The sequence below is a fragment of the Astyanax mexicanus genome, chromosome 2 (assembly GCF_023375975.1).
Source record: "Astyanax mexicanus isolate ESR-SI-001 chromosome 2, AstMex3_surface, whole genome shotgun sequence".
Taxonomy (NCBI): Eukaryota; Metazoa; Chordata; class Actinopteri; order Characiformes; family Acestrorhamphidae; genus Astyanax; species Astyanax mexicanus.
This window is the reverse complement of record NC_064409.1, coordinates 5,164,628-5,191,064: the sequence shown is the minus strand read 5'-3', so window position 1 is coordinate 5,191,064 and position 26,437 is coordinate 5,164,628. Positions and strand designations below refer to the sequence as shown.

The window sequence follows — 26,437 nt, the reverse complement described above, 5'->3', positions numbered from 1 at the left end:
GTAAGTGATCTGTGTCCGAATCTGACTCCCTTTAAACAATATTCTGTTTTAATTCTTAAAAAAAAAAAGAAAACGTTTCTTTTAAAGTCAAATGAGCTCTGTTGGATGTTAATCTACACAGCTCTCAGCTATTAGATTTCCAATATTTAAGCGCAATTAGCAACTGCGTGGTTAGCAGCATTGCTAGCCGCGGTTAGCAGTGCTTTGCGCTAGTAAATGCCACCCGATAATGCTAGACTGAGGATCCCTGACTGTTCCAACAACCGCCATCAGCTAGTTTTCCCTGCAGACTACAGTCTGATACACTCCCACACTCCCCTTCAAAATAAACTAGCACTGTGGTTAGCGGCTAATGCTAATACTGCTTCAGCCTTGGTTCTGGAGAAACTTTACTTAAAACTCACCCTTATAATGCTGTACTTTAGCGGAATGGCTTTACTGCTCCTTATAACCTGATTGGTAGAATTCATATATAAGAAGCACCGGATTATAAAGCACACGGCCAATTTATGGGAAAATGAAAGTACTTTTAGTGTGTCTTATAGTACAAAAAATATAGTAATGCAGCTCTGGACAGAAATAAATGTTGACATGGCAGAAGCTTGTGCAGTAATCAAAGATGAAGGCGGTCCAACGAAATCTTTACATTAGAATAGAATCTTTTCTTGTTAAACTACTTTACTTTCAATCATTATTGTTTTAGAAGTCAGGGCTGCAACGATTAGTCGATATTATCGACAATGTCGATTATTTAAATTTGTTGACTACAAATATCATTGTCGACTAATTGTTAATTTGTAACTGTGCGTGTCCACTGGCGGATCTCTAGTCAATTGTAAGTTTAAGATTTTATATTTTGAGTAAACCTCACTGTGTTCTATAGCTCTATAAATCTGTAATCTGCCATTTTTAGCCTTTCTTCTGTGTTTGAAAGGCTGTTGTTCTGTCTGTGTGTGGCGTGGCAGCCTGCTGTTCCCCGATTGGCTGGACGCAGCGCGGTGGCCGGATTCATTTGAATAAAGTTGAGATCTGCTTAACTTTTTTGCCAGAGGGCGGGGCTGCGTTCAACGCAATGCCACCCAGCATGCACCACGGCACGTGGCGGCTCTCTTCATTGAAATGAATAGTGCTGTGGACTACACAAAGTGCAGGGGACAGAAGTAACACATTTATATCACAGATATCATTCACATTTAAACATCTACACATTTTAAATGGCTTTTAAATCTTACGTTCAGTTGTTTCTATCATTTTTTTTTAGAGATGGAGGAGATGGCAAAAATAATCGCTAACTAATCAACTAATCTAAAAAATAATCATCAGATTAGTCGACTAACAAAAATAATCATTAGTTACAGCCCTAATAGAAATAACTTTTTTTATTTATTTATTTATTTATTTTTTTTTATTTAGAAATGACTCTTTCCACTCAGGCTGGTGAAAATATGAAAGTCATGGCTCTGCCCCGGCCCCTCCCGGCCCTCCCGGCCCTCCCGGCCTGCCCACACCTGCGCAGACATGAGCAGACAGTGCATGAGTATAAATCCTCCCTCTTACGTCGTCTGCAGTTGCCTAGCAATGTGGTCGCCCGTGGCATGTCTGGAACAGAGTCCGCCGTGGCGTAGAGGAGCCGGAGTGTCAGTCGCTGTAAACCCACGTGGATTCAGACCGTTCTCTCCACTGTTTAGCTTTGTGTTGCCAGATATCTCAGCCCTCGTGTTCACAGAAACATTTTTGTGCATGTGGAACATAGTTTGGTTTGTGTAACAAATGAGCAGTTCAGTTTTCTGAACGCTTCAAGCTAAATTAAAAATTAGAAAATTGGGTGCACAATTTAAATATTTATTATTTTCCTTTCAGTATAGTAAAGTAGAAAGAAATGGGTTTTAATCCAGTTTTTCATTTTTTTCTATTTAACTTTAGCATTTCTTAAACAAAATTTCAAGAAAAATGAACCCTTTATGATGAACTATGAAATGAACTATGTAAATTATGTTCCAAAAATATAAAAATGCTGTTTTCTGTCTGCATTCACAAAAATCACAATCACAAGATTTTAATAGTCTAAAGATAAATACAATTTGAAATACAATTTACTAACATATATTTAATTGCTTGCTTAATGTCCATTGCACTGGATGCCTATGTTTAACATTTTTATTTTGGATTTGATATTGACCTTTTTTTACTTCACAAATCATCCATGCAGTGGGCCAGGCTACTGTACATTGTTCTTTGGCTTGTTTAATGTTCTATTCTCATGAACAACAGGCTTTAATTAGCATTATTTGCAACAAAACATAAAAAATTGCTTCTGAAAGGGTCTGAAAAGGTTAAAAGTGAATCTTTCCTCAATTTTTAGAATTTTTCGTTTTTGTATCTTGTAAAACAAATCTGATTTTATTAGTATTATCCAACTAAATATTGTAAAAATTGTGGGAAAACTTAAATATTTCATTTTTTCATTCAGTGTAGTAAAGAAGAAATGGGTTTTGATCCAGTTTTAAAAAATGTTTTTAGTCTATTAGTTTATTTTAGCCTTTCTTAAACAAAATTTTAAGAAACATTAAAATGTGAATCTTTCCTCGATTTTCAAAAAATTCCATTTTTGTTTCTTCTGAAAAATCTGATGGTATTAGTATTATCCAACTACTGTTACAAGATGAAAAATTGGAAAAATAAAAAAATAAAGAAAATATTGATTGTCTGGGGCACAGAAGGAAAACTAAATATTATTAAAAAATGGGGGAAAACGTATTTATTCTATGCTGCACTAAATGTAAAAAATTAAATAATGAGTTTTTACATCCAATTTTACATTTTTTTAATGCGTAGCCTCAAACTGTCAGAAAATTAAACTGATAAACGTTACATTAACCGGAAAAAAATGGATCAAATTCTTCTACACCTTTCCAAATAAAAAAATAAATAAATAATTGTTTTATACCCAATTTTCAATGTTCAATTTTAGCCTAAAACGGTGAGAAAATTTAGAACTGATAAACGTTACACTGACCCAGTGTGAATGAAGTATTTTAGTTTTTGCTGTGTTTTCTGATCCAGCATCATATTTACTGTACTAATAGCCACAGTAGTTTCAGATTTGGCTGGAGTTCTGCCTCATTTGCGTAAATAGGTGGTGTCACACAGACGGGGGTCAGCCTGAGCTTTAGAGGCAGATGGAGGAGACGTGTGAGGTCTCAGGGTGCTCTCTGGCAGAGCGAGTAATAATCTCAGAAGGGGACTACCTCTAATCCTGTCCAGAAACTGAGTCAGCTGGCAGCGTTTCCTCCTGCTCTTCAGTTTAGTGTAAACAAATACAGTCAAAATTCACCAGGCTTACAAGAACCGGTATAATCAGAGATGAGAATCAGATGGAAAACAAATTAAACAAAAAAATGCATTTTTTTGTGGATACAGATACTAATATTGACAGATATTGAATGACATTCTGTATCAGTGCTTCTCTCAACTACGCTATTATTTCCAGGAATATTTTTGTGTGAGTTATATTCTCTAAAATAAATATTTTTGTTATATAATATTGATTAAAACATGTTTTTTTTTTTTATTTAAAATTGTGATTTATGTCAATATGACATAGTACATAATTGTGTGCTGGATTTTTAACAAAACATTTTTTTAGCAATTAAAAAAAAATATATATATTTTTTAATGTGAATGCCAAATGTTGCATCGTTTAATAAGAGTAGTTTAATTTGATTTGTTTTTTTTACTTTTACTTATCATCATATCATTAAAGGTATAACATTTGTCTTTAAATTGTGTATTACTGTTTATTGAAATTATTTCTTGATAAAATAGTTTTCATGACTGACATAATTGCATTATTATGCTATTATATTATTAGTATATCAGAAGCATACAATTGTCTTGAAATGTCAGGCAATGTATCAGCAATAAAGGGCTACTCCTAGATATCACATACAACTCTGGAAAAAATAAAGGCCACTTAAAAATGATGAGTTTCTTTGATTTTACCAAATTAAAAACCTGGAAGATGGTTGATCAAAGCCATCAAACCACCAAACCACCATAAAATTATCCAAAAGCATTGTGTAAGACTGGTGGAGGAGAACATGATGCTAAGATATATGAAAACTGTGATTAAAAACCAGGTTTACTCCACCAAATATTGATTTCTGAACTATGAACTTTCTTTGCATTATTTAAAGTGTTATTTTTTGTTATTTCTCATTTTCTGCAAATAAATGCTCTAAATAAATAAAAAAAAATGTTTGGAAATTGTTTATAGAATAAAACAGCAATGTTAATTTTATTTAAACATATACCTATAAATAGCAAAATCAGAGATACTGATTCAGAAACTAAATCAGAAGAACTGAATATATTTGGCTCATCTCACAGTAAAGTTTATTTCGTAATTCTTTGCGTTTCGCCTGCAGAACTCTAATTTATATTCAGAGGAGGTTCTGATAGAATAAGGAGCGATTTTTGATTATTCACACGTGTTTCCTCTCTGTTTGCAGCACCTCCAGATGACCATCCAAGCCTTACAGGACGAGCTGCGTATCCAGCGTGACCTGAACCAGCTGTTCCAGCAGGACTGCAGCGTGCGGCCGGGCGAGCCGTTCTCCGCCGAGCTCACAGAGGAGAACTTCCAGAGGCTTCACAGTGAGCACGAGCGGCAGGCCAAGGAGCTCTTCCTCCTGAGGAAGACTCTGGAGGAGATGGAGCTGCGCATCGACACGCAGAAGCAGACGCTCGGCGCCCGAGACGAGTCCATCAAGAAGCTTCTGGAGATGCTGCAGAGCAAAGGGCTATCGGCCAAAGCCAGCGAGGAGGACCACGAGCGCACCCGCCGCCTGGCTGAGGCCGAAATGCACATTCACCACCTGGAGAGCCTGCTGGATCAGAGGGACAAGGAGATGTGTGGACTGAGGGAGGTAAGATACTCACTGGTACTCAGCACCAAGAAACCTCTTATGACCAAAAACTATGTAAGTATGTAGCTGTAAAAACTCATTTCCTGTAGCTTTTTTTAGGTTTGTTCACATGTAGATTAATATGTGGGACATATTTTACTTCCACTTCCAACCATCCATCTGTTTTCTGTAAATCAGCTGAATAAGTTTGGTGTCAGGAATCATAAGATTTTATGAGCTGTTTGCATGTTCCTACCTTATTGTGATGTCACAATAAAAAGCAAATCTGCAGAGAACCACTCTGGCACCACCCCTCCCCACACTAGATCAACTAGAGTTGAAGATCCAATGTGAACCTTCAACATTACACAGCAGGATTAGCTAGTAGACTTCTTCTGAGGGAGGAATCTATACCTATGTGGCAAGTTTGTCAGCAGATAAGGGGGATTTTAAGTACTTTTGACCCCTTAACAGGCCTGGATTTTTGTCAATTTTCTGCCTGACATTACACCCCTAAATCTTAAGGATTTCTATTTGAGCATTATATAAAAAGGTTTAATGTTTGATAAGGAACGTTACTGATAATCATAATTGTAATAGAAAGTATAGACGAAAAATCAAGTAAATAATCTGCAACTGTCAAAATATAACGAATATACTCAATTTTTTCTTTTTCCTGAACATTTTAAAATCAGTATTTTCCTGAATACAATTCAAATAGTTCATGTCCTCCAAACCTTTAGTTTCGTTATATTTGTCTAGTTTTTACGTCTATTTACAAACCTGCAGAATCTGGATTGATTCCTGATTGATTGTTACTGATCTGGAATTATTAAGTGGAGAAGAGAGAAAACAGGCAGCTTCTTCTTAAAAGTGTACTGTAGGATATTTTTTAAAGCCCTCAAATTTTCATAGTGTAAATAAAGTTATTGTACAGCAGAGAATAAGGTTTTTGTATCACCTACACATGTAGCCTGTAAATGGGCCAATACATGTTAACAGGTTAAATAAAGAGTTTTGTGTTTCTATCGTAGTTAAGCATGTTCATGTTTTGATATTTACCCCTTTTAACACGTGTTATAATGTGTGGTAAATGGTCATGGGACGTGGCCAGCAACAGCTTATTTGCATAAAAGTGTCCAAGTAGGCCTGTGACGATAACAATATTTTTTCCTAGAAATTATTGCGATAAACGATATTGTTGGTATTTTTAGACCACTAATTTGGCACTAATAAAATGATAACATAATATCATAACAATGGAATTAAACCTTTTAAAGACAAACTTTCCATTCCTTTTTACGCACATAATTTTAAAACCACGCCCCGCCCCATGACGTGCAGCCCCGGTCTGTCCCAGCTGACCCACATTGAACCGGCATAAAGACCCTGCCTGGTGATGGTGTATGGAAGGCTGAGGCAACACAAACCTAAGAGACAATAAAGTTAAGCAACTAAAGCAGCATATAGGGGTTGGCAATATTATATCGTATACAATATATCGTGACACAGAAATATCATAATATTAAAAATCCATATCGTGATAATAGGGCTGTTCTGTCTTAAAAGTAGTCTATTATTTACTGTGAAGCTTTAGGTGTATTTATTGTATAATTGTTTTAGTTTGCAGTTTATATGCATGCACTAAATATTCTGCAATATTTTTTGCTGCATTATATTATTTTATGCTATATTATTTATTTTGCCATATTATGATTATACTGTTATACTATTATACTGTATTCCTATTATATTATATATTATTATATATTCCTCATATTTTAGTTTTCCTATATCGCCAAGTATATCGTTATCGCAAAAATACCCTGAAATATCGTGATATTATTTTAGAGCCATATCGCCCACCCCTAGCCGCATACTTCTTTAAGTTAGTATTGGGTGTTGACGGAGGGCATTTTTGCCTAATAAAGGTATGTTTTGAGTTAATTCACTCCCTGTCTCTGTGGCGCTGCAGCCACGCCCACAGTCACAAAATATATAAGTGCATTTTGTAAGTACCAACACAATGAACGATATCATGATTATTAAAGTCATGTCAGTCGATAATGTAGTTATTGCGACAGGCCTATGTCAGAGCCCTTAAACAGCTCATATGTATGAAAGAAAATCTGACTCCATGTCAAAAATCCCTAAAACCTGTCCAGACCTAATATATACTGCACTGTTCCTTTTACTGACAGGATTACTCATGCATCGACTTACAAAGAGAGTAATTATCTCTCTCTTCTCTGTTGTTTCATGTAAAACTAACATTTAATTCACTTCTGTTCAGATTGTTCAGACCCCTCTACTATTTTATGTCCATGTCTGACACTGTTGTTTTCAGTCAGCTGGAGGTCAGGAAGGAAAAAAGCTCAGAAGTCTCAGATTTGTAAGACAGAACAAGCAGACACTCAGACTTAGGAACACGAACAGAGAAGGACAGATTGAAGCCATTGAACATTAGTTGCTATAGAAACGGGAGAGATGGAAGAGGACAGTGATGAAAGGAGACGGATGTTGCTGAGTGCAGAAATTGTTAATTTAGTTAAAGACAGATTTGTCACGTTTAGTGTTGCAGATTCTCACTCCGGCTAGACATCACCAACTGCTTAAAGTTTATTCACAGTTCTCCTAATGTTATATAAGATCTAGGCCTGTCACAATGAGATTTTTTTTTTTTTTGTGGACAATATACAGCTTTGGAAAAAATTAAGAGACCATTTTAGTTTCTGAATCAGTTTTTAAATCAGATTTTGCTATTTATAGGTTTATGTTTGAGTAAAATGAACATAGTTGTTTTATTCTATAAACTACAGACAACATGTCTCCCAAATTCTAAATAAAAATAATGTCATTTAAAGCATTTATTTACAGAAAGTGAGAAATGCCTAAAATAACAAAAAAGATGAAGAGCTTTCAGACCTCAAATAATGCAAAGAAAACTTAAAGTTCACGTTTATAAAGTTTCAAGAGTTGAGAAATCAATATTTGGTGGAATAGCCCTGTTTTTTAATCACAGCTTTCATGCATCTTGGCATCATGTTCTCTTCCTCCACCAGTCTTACACACTGCTTTTGGATAACTTTATGCTGCTTTACTCCTGGTGCAAAAATTCAAGCAGTTCAGCTTGTTTTTCCTCTTGATTATATTCCAGAGGTTTTTAATTTGATAAAATCAAAGAAACTCATCATTTTTAAGTGGTCTCTAATTTCTTTTTCAGAGCTGTATATTGTCTAATTAATGCGATAACGATATTATTGTCATTTTAAGACCATTAAATGCCACTGATATAATGTAATGATAATAGGGTTGCAAACCAAAGCATTTATAGCCTTTTAAAGACAATAATGAATGTAATTAATCATAGTTTGTGAAATATATCCTTTTTTCTTCACCTATTGCAGTCCACCACATGTGTATGGAGTCACAGTTATTGAAGCATTGGTGGCTAAATTTACTGACTGGCTAAATTACTGTTCACTGTTATATATATATGAACAAACATACAAATAGAAACACAAGGATCACAGGCAATTATTAAGTATTATTGAGGTCGTATCTTATCTAATCTATTTTCTGATCTACTCCAGGTCTGATCACAGGATCCTCAGGCTCACAGTGAATCTGTTTAACCACAGCAGCTCTTTGAAAACACTGACATCCAGTGCTGAAAAGTGGAACTGAACTCCACTGCATTATTTTTATGGCTAACCATTGAAATTACCTCACTTGACATTATACATTTTATAAGTTTGCAACATGCTAATAATGCTAATAATGTTTAAAATCTCAGTATTCTTTGGATTATATAGGATTTGATCTTACTTTTAAGTAATTTTATACAATTTATGCTTAATAGTCAGTATCAGGTCAAGTATACAGATCATTTAAAATGTCACAGAGACACAGAGTGAGTTTATATGTAAATTTAGTTGAATGATAAGCTTAATCAAGCACTTTTTTAATAAAAAAAAAATAAAATCCTATATTTTAATTTTAGAATTACATACAGAAAATGTATTTTACAATTTACGACTGCAGTTGGTTGGTTGATTTTAATAAGGGCCTGCCATGATGATTATTAGCAACTTGCCTTGTCTAAAAAAAAAAAAAAGGATTATAATTGAAAAGTTAGTTTATTTTAGTATTGTTAACATTTTTAGTGTTGATGATTATGGTTTATAGACAATAAAACCCCCAAAATCAGCGTCTCAAAATATTAGAATATTACATAATACCAATTGGTACTTTTGGCAGTGTGGGCAGTGTGCCAAGTCCTGCTGGAAAATGAAATCTGCATCTCTGTAAAAGTTGTCAGTAGAGGGAAGCATGAAGTGCTGTAAGATTTTGTGGGAAAACAAAACTGCACTGACTTTAGACTTGATAATAAAACACAGTGGATCAACACCAGCAGATGACATGTCTCTCCTCTAAACAATCACTGATACTTTAGAGTATTTTGGTTTGTTCAACACTTAAGTTACTACACAGGGTTTGTACGGTCATGAAAAACATGGAAAAGTCATGGAATTTGAAAATAGTAATTTCCAGGTCTTCAAAAAATAAAAATACCCAGAAAGTTTTGAAAAAAAAAAAAAAAACATGAAAATTTGGTCTTCAAATCTTTCGAGTTTTGGAGAAAAACTATGTTGAGCTTTTTAAACAAATACATCAGCTCAGAGTTAATTTAGTACTTTAAGCCTACATAATGGATCTCTCAGAATATGACACATTTTATGATTTAAGATTTTTATCATTCATTTTAGGTCTACTGTAAATTTTGATTATAGTTTCAGTTTAGGACTGCAGCTATCGATTATTTTATTAATCATGTTTTTTACTGAAAAATCGGATCAAGTAATCGGATAAGCCATATTTGTAAAAAACAAAAATCATAAGAAAAAAAAAGACATTTAATAATCAATGACCAATTGGTTTCCTATTTTAGATAAGTTATATTTTTAAATTTATAACATTAAATTATTTTCAACAAGGATTTCTTGTAAGTATCAAAACTATAGTGCATTAATCAATAAAAAAAGGCATAAACATTTGCATTACTTCTGAACAGCAGAGATGTTGCCAGTTTGTCATTAAGCATATTGTTTACAGCCAAATTAATTTTAACATGTGTTTATTCTTAACTCCTCAGCGCTGTGTTTACTGATTACGTCAAGCCTGTATTAAGTGGAGAAATTGTCTCTGTTCTAATAAACTAAACACACACATTAGACAGTGTTAATAATAATCAGCGCTCCACAGCGCTGCCGTTCTGTTATTTTGTTACATAAATGTTAATCTCATTGATTTGTTATACGTTTTTTTTTTTTACCTTCTCTCGGCTCCACCGCTAACGTGTCCTCGGCTGAGACGGTGCAGCATTAAAGAAGTGCTGTTGTGGGAGGCGAGAGTGAATACACACTGTCCAGCCTAAAATGCTCCATTATTATTGCCCTTTTCCCTCGTACGTTCGCTCATTCTCACTACTTCTCAGCAAAAAAACTCCTCTGACTCCTCCTCCTTCTTCCTGTGCACGGGTGACGTAACGCTAAGCGTGTTGTCGCATTAAAATACTACGCGCTGAGTTTTTGTAATTAAATAAACGATTACTCGAGGTATAGAAAGTTACTGGATCTTTTTTTTTTTTTTTTAAGCGAGTAACTAAAATTACTCGAGTAATCGTTTCACCCCTAGTTTTAGTTGATTTTTGGTTTTATTCTCTATGTCTGTTCTGATGTTTTAGAAAACCTATGCTCGTGAAAATTTGCCTTGAAGGCATGGAAAACTAATTTTAAAAAAAATCATGGAAATGTATTGGTTGAAAAGTGTATGAACCCTGTTTGCAGCAGCTCTAATTTGAATTGCTGTGAATTGCTGATGCATCATGCTATAGTTGCATGTGATGGTCCTCAAGCACCAGCAGCGACTCCTCCTCCATGCTTTCTGATTCCTCCTCCGCACATCAGTCTCTGTGTGTGTATAAATATATTCATCATTAAGTATCATCAGGGTTGTGCTGTGTAATTGCCCCGGGTAGCACAGGCTGCTGTAGTTGCATTAGCTCTCTTTGTGGGTTGCTGGCTACATTATCCTCATCATAAGAGACTCAGTGAGGCGCAAATGCACGACACTAAAAGAAAGAAAGCGTAAGAGCAGACTGCCGTCTGGGCCTGTGTAGTGTTCTCTATAATGTGATGTCATTGGAGCATCTAAAAGCAGGCAGCTGGAGGAGAGGAGGCTCAGAACCTGGAGAGAGCACTGCACAGTACCGGGGCTGAGCTGGGAGGATGTGGGACGGTAACATGGACAGGCATCATTTTCCTGTGGCCACAACTTCTTCTTCTTATGACCCTCGTCTTGTGTTTTCTCCTCAGGACCTCCACAGACGCTTTGAGGGAGCGCCGGAGTCTGCCAAAACCAAAGCCCTGCAGACTGTTATTGAGATGAAGGCAAGTATTTACTTTATTTAAGTAGAAATGTTGATTAAATATACTTTACTGGAGTAATTATTTTACATTTTCTCACAATTATCTGAACTTTCTACTCCTTACATTTTCTTAGTTTTTAGTTTTCATTCCGGCTTCTCGTCGTTCAATAAAAAACCCTATCCAGATAAATCTCTCCATCCAGATCTGATTCTGATTGGATGTAGAGAAATTTAAATATACCATTCTGACTCCCTATTGGTTTATACACAGTTTATCCATCATACCTGCACATCACACACTCCAGCAAGAACATAGCAGATGTATGTAGTCTAGTATGAAGATGATCCGTGCAGAGACTCAAGAGAACTCCAGACAAACTCCAGTCCAACTAAACTTTAACTTTAATATATTTACATTGTAGCTACTAAAATACATTCATTTTCATATATGGGGACATATATATATATATATATGCAGAAGAAACAGACAGGGAACAGTCTAGTGCATCCCAAATTATATTATCAACATCAACATTTTCATATTTTAACATTATAGTCATTTATAGCTTTAAAAAAAATAATGGCTTTATTTTTTCCCCTTACTTTACTTTTACTTTACTTAAGGATGTAAAAATCAATGTCCTTAACAGCTCATTTTATTAGTTTAACATTTTATTATTTATCTGTAAAGATTTACAGATTACAAGATTTAAGTGTTTAAGCCTGACCACTAGAAAGCAGTGTTGTACTCTGTCTTCAGATCCTGCTGTTATAATGGGATAAAATACCCTTTTTACAAAACTCTGTTTTTAAATGTAGTAAAGGTCCTTAGTATTCTCACTAAATTGCAGTGCGAAACCAATACTAACTAAACCAAATAATACACAAAATGAAACAAAGACATCCGAAAACTACTTTGTCATAATAATGAATAGAAACGTTCTTAGGCTGTAACATATTGATTACTGTGTTTTACAAAATACAGCTCTAGAAAAAAATATAAGAGACCACTTAAAAATGATAAGTTTCTTGGAATATAATAAGGAGGAAGATGGATGATCACAAGCCATCAAACCAAACTGAACAGCTTGCACCAGGAGTAAAGGTATAAAGTTATCCAAAAGCAGTGTGTAAGACTGGTGGAGGAGAGAACGTGATGCCAAGATGCATAAAAACTGTGATTAAAAACCAGGGTTATTCCACCAAATATTGATTTCTGAACTCTTAAAACTTTATTAATATGAACTTTTTGCTTTGCATTATTTGAGGTCTGAAAGCTCTGCATCTTTTTATTTTGTTATTTCAGCCATTTCTCATTTTCTGCTATAAATAAATGCTCTAAATGACAATATTTTTATTTGGAATTTGGGAGAAATGTTGTCTGTAGTTTATAGAATAAAACAACAATGTTCATTTCACTCAAACATAAACCTATAAATAGCAAAATCAGAGAAACTGCTTCAGAAACTTTTCTCTATTTGCTTTAATTCCTCTTTTTTATCCCTCTTTCTTCACCTCCAGGACTCTAAGATCAGTTCTCTGGAGCGTAGTCTGAGGGATATGGAGGAGGAAGTGCAGATGCTGAAGTCGAATGGAGCTTTGAGCACGGAGGAGAGGGAGGAGGAGATGAAGCAGATGGAGGTCTATCGCAGCCACTCGAAGTTCATGAAGAATAAGGTAGTTATATGATGTCTCAGAGTCAGTGTTAATAAGTGAAGGTCTGTAATGTATTGCTGTTTTTTTCCACCACTAACAGAGTTTGCTCTAACCTGTGTTCTGCTGCTCTTTGCTCTAATTTACTGTTGCATTTAACTGTTTCAGTTCTGACCGTGTGAAGTTCTGTTCTTCCACTCTCCAGCTGATTTTGTTTCAGAAGCTTTTTAAGCAGCACTTCTTTTGTTTTTTGATGCAATAAATAGAAGACTGGCGACTTTCTCTGCATGGTGAATGCTGATTGGTCTGCATATACGTTGGCATTAACCCTTAGAACCCTACAGACTGATTTTCTGTACAAAATCGCACCTTGTGTTCTCAGCTTAACTACTCAGAAATCCCTTCACACATAATCATAATCCATATATGGTTAGAAAGGGCGGAGCTTACTCTTTCTAAAAATAGTGATGAATCACATCCCAGTGCGGTAAAGCTAAATCTACAAGAAACTCATTGAGAAAAACACCTAAAAAAGTGAAAAATCTCCTTCCCCAACCAATATTATTTACCTTTAGTGCTTCAAACATATTTATATGAGGTTTCATCAGTAACCAAATAATATCGGTAAATATCAGACTCAAAAGTGTCCACAGAAAAAGAGTGCAGTGTGAAACTACCTGCTTTACTCAAACTAAAGCTAGTTATGGTGTGCGCACTACTTTATATAGTTTTTATTTTACTTTTACTACATTTTTACTAAGTAGTTATTGTGCACTAAACTTATTTAGACTGAACTTATTTAGTAGGGGTGTGACGAGACACTAATATCACGAAACGAGACACGATATTGGGTTCACGAGGACGAGACGAGATTTAAAAATAAAATATTAATGAAAACGTCAAAAACGAAAAATGAGTTTTAATTGACAAAATCATATAACGCAAGCTTAACAGACTGGTTTCTCTTACATTGATTCTATAAGAAATAGAAATAGTGCAAACAATAAGTGCAAACCACAACCAGTCATATTAAGACTATGGTTTGTGTTTTTTTTCTCCTAAATCTCTTGTAATTTAACTATGCAGAACCATAACCAGTCATATTAGGACTATACTTGAAGTGAAACAGAGACAGAACATGTTTTAAATACAGTACAGAGCTAAGGGATTAGTACACCTGTCTATTTATATATGGTTTGTGTCTTGTTGGTCACTCTGTTACGTTTATTGTTCCCACTGGAGCCAAAATGCAGCCAGACATACAACTTAAAAGTTGCAGAAGCCTCTTCTAGAGCTGCTCTGGAGCTGCTCTCCACCATACTCTATCGCTATCGCTACTGGGTTGCCAGATCCCTCTTAAAAAGCCCACACTTAACTGTTTTTTTGCCCCGCGAGTCAGGTTTAAGCCTGACGAAAAATAGTCACACCCCTATTATTTAGACTAAAAAGTTTACATTTTTGTATCTAGTTTTCTTTGTGTGTCCTGATCCTCAAAATACTGAAAGGCATAGGCTGCTCCGAGTGTCAGGTTTTTAATAAGTTAATCTACATGTATCCTAGAGGTGTGATTATTGATTATCAAGAAAAATAACTCCACCTGATGCTGTTTCAGTAATAATTAATAAGCCTTCTAATGAACTCAAATCATCAATATTCTTCTGCTTTTACCTCATATACATATACACAAAAATAAGTAAATGTTTTGAACAAAACATGATCAGTTCCAGGAAAATATAACAACTCTGCTTCCTTTTACATTTTAAATGATTATATTTTTCAGCAGCCGTATGTCTTCTGGAGTAGAAGAGATCAGGGCATGTGTCTGTCTGATATAATTACTGTGTTATAAGACCTGAAAAAGAGGAACACACAAAATCAGCCTAGGGTTCAAAGGGTTAATAGACTCTGATGATGATGCTGATGAAGATGATGATGAGACGTGCATGGAGATGCTGATTAGCTGTGAAATGAAGCTGCTGAGCTTGGGGATGCCGTTTGGTGGTGTGTTTTGCAGTAACAGCGCCCTCTCCTGACAGGTAGAGCAGCTGAAGGAGGAGCTGGCTCACAGTGAAGCCCAGGGCGAGGAGCTGAGAAAGCGAGCGGCTGAGCTGCAGCAGGAGGTCTCTGCAGTAAGACACCCACTGCCAGCCTAGAGCACACCCAGCCCTGCTTCCCTCACCAGAGAGAAAGAGAGAGAGACAGATGAAGCCCCACTGAGCCCAGTATTGCAATATGATCATGTACATATGAACTGTCTGTAAAAGCCCTAGTACAAACTGATCAACCCAGTGCACTAAATACTAGTGCATCTAAAAAAAAAAAAATAGAATATCATTGAAAAGTTACTTTATTACTTCTTCTTAATTCAGTTCAAAATGTGAAGCTCATATATTATTATCATATAAATGTATTAAACACAGTGATCTATTTTAAGCGGTTATAGTGAAAACCCCCCAAAAATCGCTGTTTTAGAAAATTTGAGTATGATGTAAGACCAATTGGTACTTTTGGCAGTGTGGGCAGTGTGCCAAGTCCTGCTGGAAAATGAAATCCTCATCTCCATTAAAGTTGTTGTCAGCAGATTGAAGCATGAAGTGCTGTAAGATTTTGTGGGAAAACAAAAAAAAAACTGCACTGACTTTAGACTTGATAATAAAACACAGTGCACAATACGAATGGCAATATTGTATATGTTTTGTGTGGCTAATGCTAATGCTGCTGCACCCAGCCTTAGTTCTGGAGAAACTTCACTGAAAACTCACCTTTAGACAAAATATTGGAAATTTAAGCGTACTGTAAACTGTAAACAAAAGCATGTTAATCACTCAAATAAACGGTTTTCAGGAGGGAGAATCACAGTTTTGTTTACTAAGGTTTACTTACATATTGTATTGTACGCAGTAATATATCAGCACATTTTTTCAAACGATATTATACCTTGAAATATGGTGCCATATCACCCACCCCTAATTATCATCAGGGTACTACTTTTTGCTGTTTTTTAGCAACAAATAAAAAAATCACACTGTTTTCATTTCCCATTATGTATCTAGTAGAGACAGCTTATATCTGTCCAGTATCAATTATTTTACTTTAATCCTGGATATATGGAGATAATTGGAGTGTTTTATTATTATTAGTAGCATGACTGGATTCTGGATTATTGACTTCAGTTACAAAACACTTCTTATAACTTCATTGTATTTTTTAATATCTCAGTTAGATGTGTGCCATATCATATCTTATGCAATAATACAATTTAATTTTCATTTTGTTGCAGTAATGTGTTTTTAAAATATTTTTTTTATTTTATTAAAGTCAGTGTTTTGTCGTATCGCCGAGACATTTCCGTTATTCAGTTCAAAAGGTGGTTCTCATATATAGATATATTACACACAGAGTAATCTATTTTAGTTGTTTTAATTTATATTTATTGTTGATGATTATTTATGGCTTACAGCCAATGAAAACCCAAAAATTAGTGTCTCAGAAAATTAGAATATTATTTAAAACCAGTTGGTACTTCTGGCAGTGTGAGCAGTGTGCCAAGTCCTGCTGGAAAATGAAATCCGCATCTCTATAAAAGTTGTCAGTAGAGGCAAGCATTAAGTGCTGTAAGATTTTTCGGGAAAACACTGAAATAATTTATATCGCCAAGAGTATCGCTGTCATGAAAATACCATAAAATATTGTGATATTATTTTAGGGCCATATCACCCACCCCTAGTACTAGCTCATGTCTTATGTTCTTCTAAAACAAACTGGAAGCCAGTAAGATAGTGCCAGATAAACATCTATGGAGCTCTGAAGCTCTACTAAAGAGCACATGCTGCTCAAATCAAAGATTATAAAAATCGTATCCTCCTTAATGTAGCTCTACTATGATTATTCTGTTCATTCTCCAGGCCAGATGAGTCACAGCCCACACTTTCAGCTGTCTGTGACCCTTTCTGGAAGAACAAAGTCCCCAAATCTTCAATGAAGTCATGGGAAAGGTAGAGGGAGGCAGATGAAAACAAGCAGGCGCTGCTCTGACAGTATGATCAATGGGCTCAGTGGGCAGAGGTGAGGTGTGGTGGGAAATTATAGGAGGTGTAGGGAGGGATCGGATTAAAAATTCCAGCTATGACTCCTGCTGCCTTATCAGGGGCTGTCTCCTCTCCTGCCACAATAGCAGGATCTGGGCTGTGGAGGCGGCGGCACAGGACATAACAAAGTGAAGTCAGTGGCTTTCTCTCGTTCTTCCTCTGATCAGGAAAGCAAGGTTGCCCGCTGCTGTGCAAAGAGGTCAGACGCCATGCTAGACTTCTTTTTTACATTTTTTTATTTTTTTGCTCCTCCTTATCTTCCTCCCTTCCTTCCTTCCTTTATCCATTCCTCCCTCTCTCTGCTGTCCACCCATAGTGCTGGGTACTGGACGGAGTAGAGCTGAGCACTAATATCCCACCAGATTTGAAGGCAGATCATGCCTCCCTCTTCTTCCTCTGTTTATCTCTCTCGCTCTCTTTTTCTCTCTCGTTTTCTGTTCTTTCCTGTAACAGAGCACAGGTTCTCTCCCCAGGATGACTGCTGCTAGAATCACGGCTAGAGCCTCTGCTAACCTGCTGCATGACGGAATTATGCTGCAATAGACTCGTGTCTGTCTTTTTTTTTTGTGTGTGTGTGTGTGAGACTAAGTACAGCTCTCGTTTTAGCCTGTTTGTTTGTTTTTTATTTTTAAGAGAGAGTGAGACAGTCAGAGTGAAAAAAAATTAGGACACCTCATTTAAAACCTTTCCTGGACTGATTCTTCCTTTACTACACATACTGACACATTTGCATCTTTACCCTTTTGAAAAGGAAGTATTTTTAAGAGCATTAAAATTATGTTAAAATTAGGTGAACAATACTAAAAGTACATTTTTAATTTAATATACAGCTTTGGAACAAAATGAGAGCACTACAGTTTTTTTCTGATTTTGCTATTTATAGGTATATGTTTGAGTAAAATGAACATTGTTGTTTTATTCAATAAACTACAGACAACATTTCTCCCAAATTACAAATAAAAATATGATGCCATTTAGAGCATTTATTTGCAGAAAATGAGAAACGACTGAAATGAGGCAGAGCTTTTTTTGCAGACCTCATATTTGGTGGAATAACCCTGGTTTTTAATTACAGTTTTTTTAATGCATCATGTTCTCCTCCACCAGTCTTACACACTGCTTTTGGATAACTTTATGCTGCTTTACTCCTGGTGCAAAAATTCAAGCAGTTCAGTTTGGTGGTTTGATGGCTTGTGATCATCCATCTTCCTCTTGATTATATTCCAGAGGTTTTCAATTTGGTCAAATCAAAGAAACTCATCATTTTTAAGTGGACTCTTATTTTTTTTCCAGAGCTGTACTTTCTCTGTATTTCCATAAAATGCATTTTTAAGCAATATGCTTTAAATTAAACAATGCGTTGATGGACAATATGTACTTATACAGTGTGTATAGGCATTAAATACTGCTTAAAGTGCACTTTAGTATAGTTTTCTCTTTTTTTCCAATAGCATTAAGGTGAACACTATGTGCATTGATACGTAAAGTAGTTCACCACAGAGTCCAGACCTTAACCTCATTGAGAATCTTTGGGATGTGCTGGATGGAGAAGAGCTGCTTTGTGCAGTGGTCAGACTCTACCATCATCAATGCTGCTGCAAGATCTTGGTGAAAAATTAATCCAGCAACACTGGATTGAAATAAATAAATCTTGTAACATTGCAGAAGCTTATTGAAACAATGCCACAGTGAATGCAGCGTGCAGCAATCAAAGATAAAGGTGGTCCAATCAAATATTAGAATGTGACCTATTGGTTTTTGGCCAGGCAGTGTAAAACAAGATGATTTAAGACGAGGTTTCAGTAGTCTTCTGAGACGCAGTCAAACGAAATGAACATTAACCTCCTCCAGAATGATGAAATGAAGGAAGTGTGGTTAGGGGAACATGGCGGTACGCTCATGCATGACTGCTAGAGGAACTGGATCAGCTCAATTTAATGATGCTGGTACAGCCGATGGCACCAGCAGGATGATTTTTATATTTATTTATTTAGTTTTTAAGTGAGCAGAAGCGTCTTGACTGCGCACATCAAACCCAATGCCCCAGACCTCAGTGGATGGTGCAATAGTTGGCAGCAAGACAACAACCCTAAACCTGCTACATCCATAGAGTTTCACAGTGTGAAATAACATGACAGCTGAAGATTTTTATATATATATATTTTTGTTTGTTTGTTTGTTTTTCAGAAATGGAGGAAGGAATGGAATAACTTATTTTCAAATCGTTAAGCTATGAATAAATTAGTTTGGCTGCACTCATTTTTCCCAGGCCAAGAAGTACAGGTGCCTCTCAAAAAAATAGAACTTCCTTAAAAATTTGACTTTATTTCAGTAATTCAAAATTCAAAATGTGAAACTCACATGTAATATATATGTATCACACACAGAGGGATCTATTTTAAGCGTTTGTTTCTTTCAAAAATCAGTGTCTCAGAAAATGCAAATATTACATAAGACCAATTGGTACTTTTGGCAGTGTGGGCAGTGTGCCAAGTCCTGCTGGAAAATGAAATCCGCATCTCAATAAAAGTTGTCAGTAGCAGAGGGAAGCATTGGACTGACTTTGGACTTGATAATAAAACACAGTGGATCAACACCAGCAGATGACAGACATGTCTCTCCAAACCATCACTGATCATCAGTAAATTTTATTTTCATAATTTAATTTGTAAATCAGGGGAGCAGAGTCTGGAGGAAGAGTGGAGAGAGGTCTAGTGTGAAGTTTCCACCAATCAGTGATGGTTTAGAGAGACATGTCATCTGCTGGTGTTGATCCACTGTGTTTTATTATCACGTCTAAAGAAAATTCTAAAGCACTTCATGCTTTCCTCTGCTGACAACTTTTATGGAGATGCGGATTTCATTTTCCAGCAGGATTTGGGACACACCTTGTTGTTTTTTCATTTCAAATCCAGTGCTGTAGTTGAATGCTGGACTGTTCTGTGTGAATGAGAATGACCTGCTCTAGGCGAATAGAAAAGTTCTGTATGGAAGAATTATTTGTTTGTTAGGTGAGAGAGCCTTAAGATCAGTTTCTTATCACACTTTTCTCCTTGTGTAGCATGAGCTCACTGGCTGTTTTTATGTTCTACAGATTGATCAGGTGAAGCAGGACCTCTCCAGGAAGGACTCGGAGCTCCTGGGCCTGCAGACCAAGCTGGAGACTCTCACCAATCAGTTCTCAGACAGCAAGCAGCACATCGAAGTCCTTAAAGAGTCCCTAACTGCCAAAGAACAGCGAGCTGCCATTCTACAGACAGAGGTAACCCACACAAACTCTCTTAACCACACAAACATTTACTTTACCAGTGATCAAACAGCAGTTTTGGAAGGTAAATGGGCATCATTAGGATTGAATGAACCCTTTGAATCAATTATAACTGTTATTTACCTTACTATTGTAAGTCATTTTATTTGACGTGCATCTGGTATTGAATAAATAAGGGTTATAATAAAAAAGAAGTTAAAAGAAAGAGTAATTGATTTCTCTCAGAAGGGAGAATGGGCTGATCTGTAGTTATTCATTGAAAGGGTTCATATACTAAAGCTGTTAGCAGCAGAGGAACATTTTGAACTGATGTTTAGATGTAAAAAATAAATAAAAGGGTTCAAGACATGGAACAAGATTGTTTGAGGTAGGAGTTCCGAGTGGTCCAGCAGGCTAAGCTCTGATCATGGTTTGCTGGTAAAGGTGCGGTGAGAAAATTAAAACTATTTTAAGATACATACAAGAATATATATATATATATATATATACAAACAATACTAGATGATAAACATCTATACAAAGTATGAGATTTTACATTCTCTATTGCTGGGTTCCTGGACATAGTGGCATTGGGGCCAATGAAAAAGCGGGCATTTTAGCAAGGGAAGCAATAAACCAGGAACTCACTTGGAACTATGTCCCAATTACGGATGCCTACTATCTAGTCAAAGTTCACTGTAGAAGAAAATGGCAAGATGAATGGTCCAGCAATCCACAAAATATGTATGAAATGTATATTATCCCCAAATATCCCCAATCATTAATATTAAATGCAATATGGACTTCCTTAATAGACAAGATTAGACAATCATGACTAGGTGCCGAATTGGACGTACTGCTCTTACCCACCGTCACCTCCTGATTGGTGAATAGACTCCAGCCTGCCAGTTTTGTGATACTCCACAAACTATTAAACACATCTTAGTAGACTGCCCTGCACTTTTAACCACCATAAATAACTTTTTTAGGGTTACAAATGTGAAATAACTGTTATCACCAGCTACAATACTTAATTTTCTGGAAGTCCTTCATGTGAAGACACTGATTTAAGTCTGTGACGCTCAAGTCGTAAACCATGTCGATGCCATAAAATAGCCAACATGTTGCTGATATGAAACAAAACCCAAACAAACAAATACAAAGTATGAAGGTAACCTGACAGTAAATAAGGGGTAGTGCAGTAATACCAAATAAATAAGGTAAAATGGAAAAGCAGGTATTAGCATATACAACTAAACTGATAAATATAAACCTGCGCAAGTATTGTATTTAGTAGAATGTAAAAGTGTCTTGGAGTGCAAATGTAAAGGATGTACAGTCAAGTGACAGTAGTGTCCAGGAGTGCAAATATTACAGGTTGTACAGTAAAGTGTCTATAAATAAATTTGAATGTAATCAGTAGTGAAGCGCAAGCAACTAGTCAGAGGCGTGTTGGTGGGTGATGGGGAAGGCTGACTTCCAGAAACTTCCATCTGTCTGGCTGGACAGATGACAGGAGAGCCTGAGGGTCCAACATCTATCGGGATCTGGCCGGACAGGTGGACAGTCAGTAACTCAGAGGAAAGAAGAAAGATGGAATTAGTTTTCACTGGATTTATGAAAATATGAAGCATTATCAGAGTGTGGCTAATGACTCCGGCAGATGTAAGTATGACAGCCTCACTATCTCAGCATGTCAGGAAAGCAGTTGTTTTTTCCGCTAGGGGGCACTGTTGTATCAGGCAGAGAAGTTGAGTTAATTCTTGGACAGTTGGGTGAATAAGCTCATGTTTCACTTGTTTGACGTGCAGTAAATACCTTCAGACACTCTGGGAGTGAATGGGTCTTTCTGTCAGAGACTCGGTGAAGCAGAATTTCCCCCAGCCATCTGTAATAGCAGTCCACTGAGCTGCAGATTCACTCCATATTAGCATGCAGAACGCTTCATAAGCATGCCCTTGTGGAAGGACCACTGCTGCTTATATATTTATTTAAGTGTTATTGGAAGTTACTTCACTATTACACATCTAATACAATAAACAGTAAACACAAAAAGTCTTGTGTATAGTGATATTAGGTTTATTTGACTTAATAATATATAATAATGTTTTTCCACCAATCCAGAGCCTTCTTTAACTTTAAAAAAAAGGATCCTTTAATCATTAAAAAAATTATCTGTGTCCACCTTTTTTCACCACGGCCACTTAAAAATGTTTTTTTCTACCAATTTTAGTGTTGGAATGGGATATCAAATGGTTTATAATGGTAATGTGAATCATGCAATTTTCTTGTCATTTTGGAGAGGGAAAACTGTAAAAGATTACAAAAATGTGTGGTATAAAGTTATCCAAAAGCAGTGTGTAAGACTGGTGGAGGAGAACATGATACCAAGATGCATGAAAACTGTGATTATAAACCAGGGTTATTCCACCAAATATTGATTTCTGAACTCTTAAAGCTCACCTTCCGCGAAAATCCGATTTTTCTTGTTTTTTGTGGAATACAGTAGGTCTCTCCGAGTTGAATGTGTACACCTGCACATTAAACTGTTTTGCAGCCCCCATTGTCTGCAGGAGCTAAGCAAAGAAATCCCCCCTCCCCCCCTCTGAAAAACGGGTGAATTTTGAATTATCTTTCTGCCTACGTAGGCAGAAACTGACAGACCAGCCCACCTTGGCTCGAGAAACTCCCAGAGGCGGAGCTGAAGCGACGCAACATCACCGCTCATCAGTTAGGAGGTGGGAGGCAGTGAGCGGCAGAGCGGCGGAGGGGCGTCACAGTGCTCCTAGCCAATATTCATGAGCAAAGCTGGAATCCGGTCATTTTGGACACACCCCTAAAACAGTCCATTAAAAAAGAGCTATACAGAGACACCTGAGCACTTTTTTTTTTACAAAAACGGCTCACATGTCATTCATTCATACTAGAGACCACAACTAGACATTTTAAAATGAAAGAAAAAACGACGGAAGGTGAGCTTTAAAACTTTATGAATATGAACCACTGAATCAGTTTCTCTGATTTTGCTATTTATAGGTTTACGTTTAAGAAAAATAAACATTGATGTTTTATTCTATAAACTTCAGACAGCATTTCTCCCAAACTCCAAATAAAAATATTGTCATTTAGAGCATTTATTTACAGAAAATGAGAAATTACTGAAATAACAAGTGAAATATGAGATAATAAGTTCATATTCATAAAGTTTTAAGAGTTCAGAAATCAATATTTGGTGGAATAACCCTGGTTTTTCATCACAGTTTTTATTCAGTTATCTTGGCATCATGTTCTCCTCCACCAGTCTTACACACTGCTTTTGGATAACTTGCAAAAAATCAAGCAGTTCAGCTTGGTTTGATGGCTTGTGATAATCTATCTTTTTTTTAAATTTGGTAAAATAAAAAGCTGTATTTTTATTACACTAATTATAAGGCAAGCAGAAGAGGTTTCATACTAAAAAAAATACTTTTGACTATTTTTCCTAGATCTTCAAACTTTAAAATGAGTAAATTTGACCCAGAACGTAACAGGTTAATTGGTTAATCCTGCTTGTTGGAATGTGGTCTATTATAACTTCATTGTGTTTCTTACAATACTAACTTTATATACAAATTCTGTCTTATGTTAAGAACTGCCAGATTCTAATTATGTCAAGAAATAAATAAAAATAATCAAGATTTCACAGCTTTAATAGATGTGTTTAAGTGGTTGGTTTAAACTGTGTGTTCAGGTGGATGCGCTGCGTCTGCGTCTGGAGGAGAAGGAGACGATGCTGAATAAGAAGACTAAACAGATTCAGGAGACGTCTGAAGAGAAAGGCACACTTAATGGAGAAATCCACGATCTGAAAGACATGCTCGACGTCAAGGAGCGCAAGGTCACCGTGCTTCAGAAAAAGGTAGAATAAAAAAAACACACACACAAACACACACTCTTACACACTTTTTGTCTCGATCTCTGATTTCCTCTTCTTACCTGTAGATGGCAGTGTTAAACCAGAGTTTTGAGAAGCTTTTCAGGCGTCTCGGTTTAAGAGAAGACTAACAGAACAGCTGTCTCTGTGAATGAGATTTTAGAAAGTTAAGAAGTTGTGATTTTAATGTGGAAAAATTCTCCTTTTCTCAGAAATGACGGAGTTGATCAGCCTCAGCTCTGCACAGCTCTGGCTTTAGGATGGAATCATAAAAGTTAGCTTTTTACTGACCTTCTGTTACACTTCTCCTGGTTAGGTTTTGTACCTTTCCTCTCTTTTCCCTTCATTTCCTTGTTTCTCTGGTAATACTTTAAAACAAGGATCCTTTATAAATGGATTATAAACTGTTTGGGATATCAGGAATGGGATATCAAATGGTTTATACATATATTGTAATGTGAATCATGCAACTGTCTTGGCATTTTGGAGGGGGGAAACTGTAAAAGATTACATACAGCTCTAAAAAAAAAAAAGAAAAAAGAAAGAAAGCACTTAAAAATTATGAGTTTCTTTGATTTTACCAAATTGAAAACCTCTGGAATATAATACAATATAAGTGTGGTATAAAGTTAACCAAAAGCAGTGTGTAAGACTGATGGAGGAGAACATGATGCCAAGATGCATGATGAAAACTGTGATTAAAAAACAGGGTTATTCCACCAAATATTGATTTCTGAACTCGTAAAACTTTGTGTTTGAACCACTTCAGTTATTATAGAATAAAAAGAACATTGTTTTTTCATTCTATAAACGACGGACAACATTACTGAGAAATGGCTGAAATAACAAAAAAGGCAGTACTTTCAAACCTCAAATAATGCAAAGAAGACAAGTTCATATTCGTAAAGTTTTCCTTGTTTTCCTTGTTTATCTGGTAATACTTTAAAAATAAGTATTATAAATGGCTTATAACAGTTTATAAAGGAGTTTATTAATGGTTATAAGTTGAGTTATAGTTAATATAATACTTAAAAAAAAAACATTAACCCCTTAACCGGCCTTGGCCTGTATACAGGCTACAGGTGTAGGTGATACAAAAAACTTTTTTTTCTGCAATAAAATTAGTTATTTAGCTTCTGAAAACTTTGAGACAGGAAACTTTGGAAATTTGGAGAAGCTGCCTGTCCACTGTCCACTACTCCAGTAATAGGAATCATCCTAAATTCAGACATAAAAACTAGACAGCCATAATGAAATAAAAGGAAATGATTGATTTTCAAAATGCTAAAAGTTTAGAAAACCACCAATGATTTTTATTCATTTTATTTCATTTTCAGTTGCAGATTTACTACAATATTTGTAAATATTTTATCTTAAAGTTACAGATAGGATTTTTATAATTTGTTTTTTATTAAAAATAAAACCTTTTCTTAATGCTTGAATTGAAATCCTCAATTTTTTTAAGTGTAATATCAGCCAGAAAACTGTTACGACACACATAGAAAGAACAACAGTAAAAACAGATGTTTTTAACATATGTAATAAATGAAATAAAATTTAATAAGCTTTTTTCATTTAATATGTTATAATAGTTTAATCAATACAATTATTAACAGAAATGTTAATGCTGACTGATGAAAAAGACAAAGTATTATAAGCATCTAGCAAGATCTGAGGTTTAACAGTATAAATGAATGTGGAATTTTACCCTATTATTATTGTTGCTCTTTCTATTTATGTGTATTAACTGCTTATGAATGGTTTATAACCTAATGAATAACCATTAATAAACTCCTCTGTTCACTATTAATAAACACTTATTTTAAATAAAGCCTTATTATGACCCTTTCAGACGTGAATTATGTTCTAATTATGGAAAAAAAATATAAAGGCTGTTTCTGTCTGTAATATAAAATAATATTCCTACTATTACTATTATTATATTAAATCTATATTAAAATTAATTATTTAATTAATGTATTCCTATACATGATAAAAAGTGTTTTAAATAAAAAAAAATAGTAAAAATTAGGTCTCATTCAGTCTTCTGTGCAACAAAACATTTAAAACAAAAAACTACATTACATCCATTGTAATAATTTATTTATTGTTTATGTTATAATTTATTATTATCATAATTTATTGATAGGGGATCAATAAAGTATCTGTCTATCAAAAAAAATATATATATATATCCCC

General features: G+C 35.5%; 1 protein-coding gene across 12 annotated transcripts in view; it reads left to right on the top strand.

Annotated features, from left to right (window-relative positions):
* The window catches only part of erc1b (ELKS/RAB6-interacting/CAST family member 1b), a 385,708-nt gene that overhangs the window by 76,798 nt on the left and 282,473 nt on the right, over positions 1–26,437 (top strand). For 5 of the 12 annotated variants that reach the window (XM_049475044.1, XM_049475043.1, XM_049475047.1 and 2 more), the window contains exons 3-8: positions 4,512–4,928; positions 11,285–11,359; positions 12,859–13,014; positions 15,027–15,119; positions 20,173–20,340; positions 24,056–24,223. In XM_049475044.1, coding sequence (XP_049331001.1) covers positions 4,512–4,928; positions 11,285–11,359; positions 12,859–13,014; positions 15,027–15,119; positions 20,173–20,340; positions 24,056–24,223 — 1,077 coding nt within the window. The remainder of the gene's footprint in view (positions 1–4,511; positions 4,929–11,284; positions 11,360–12,858; positions 13,015–15,026; positions 15,120–20,172; positions 20,341–24,055; positions 24,224–26,437) is intronic. The other 7 variants (XM_022671805.2, XM_022671801.2, XM_022671806.2 and 4 more) reach the window with 2 other exon arrangements.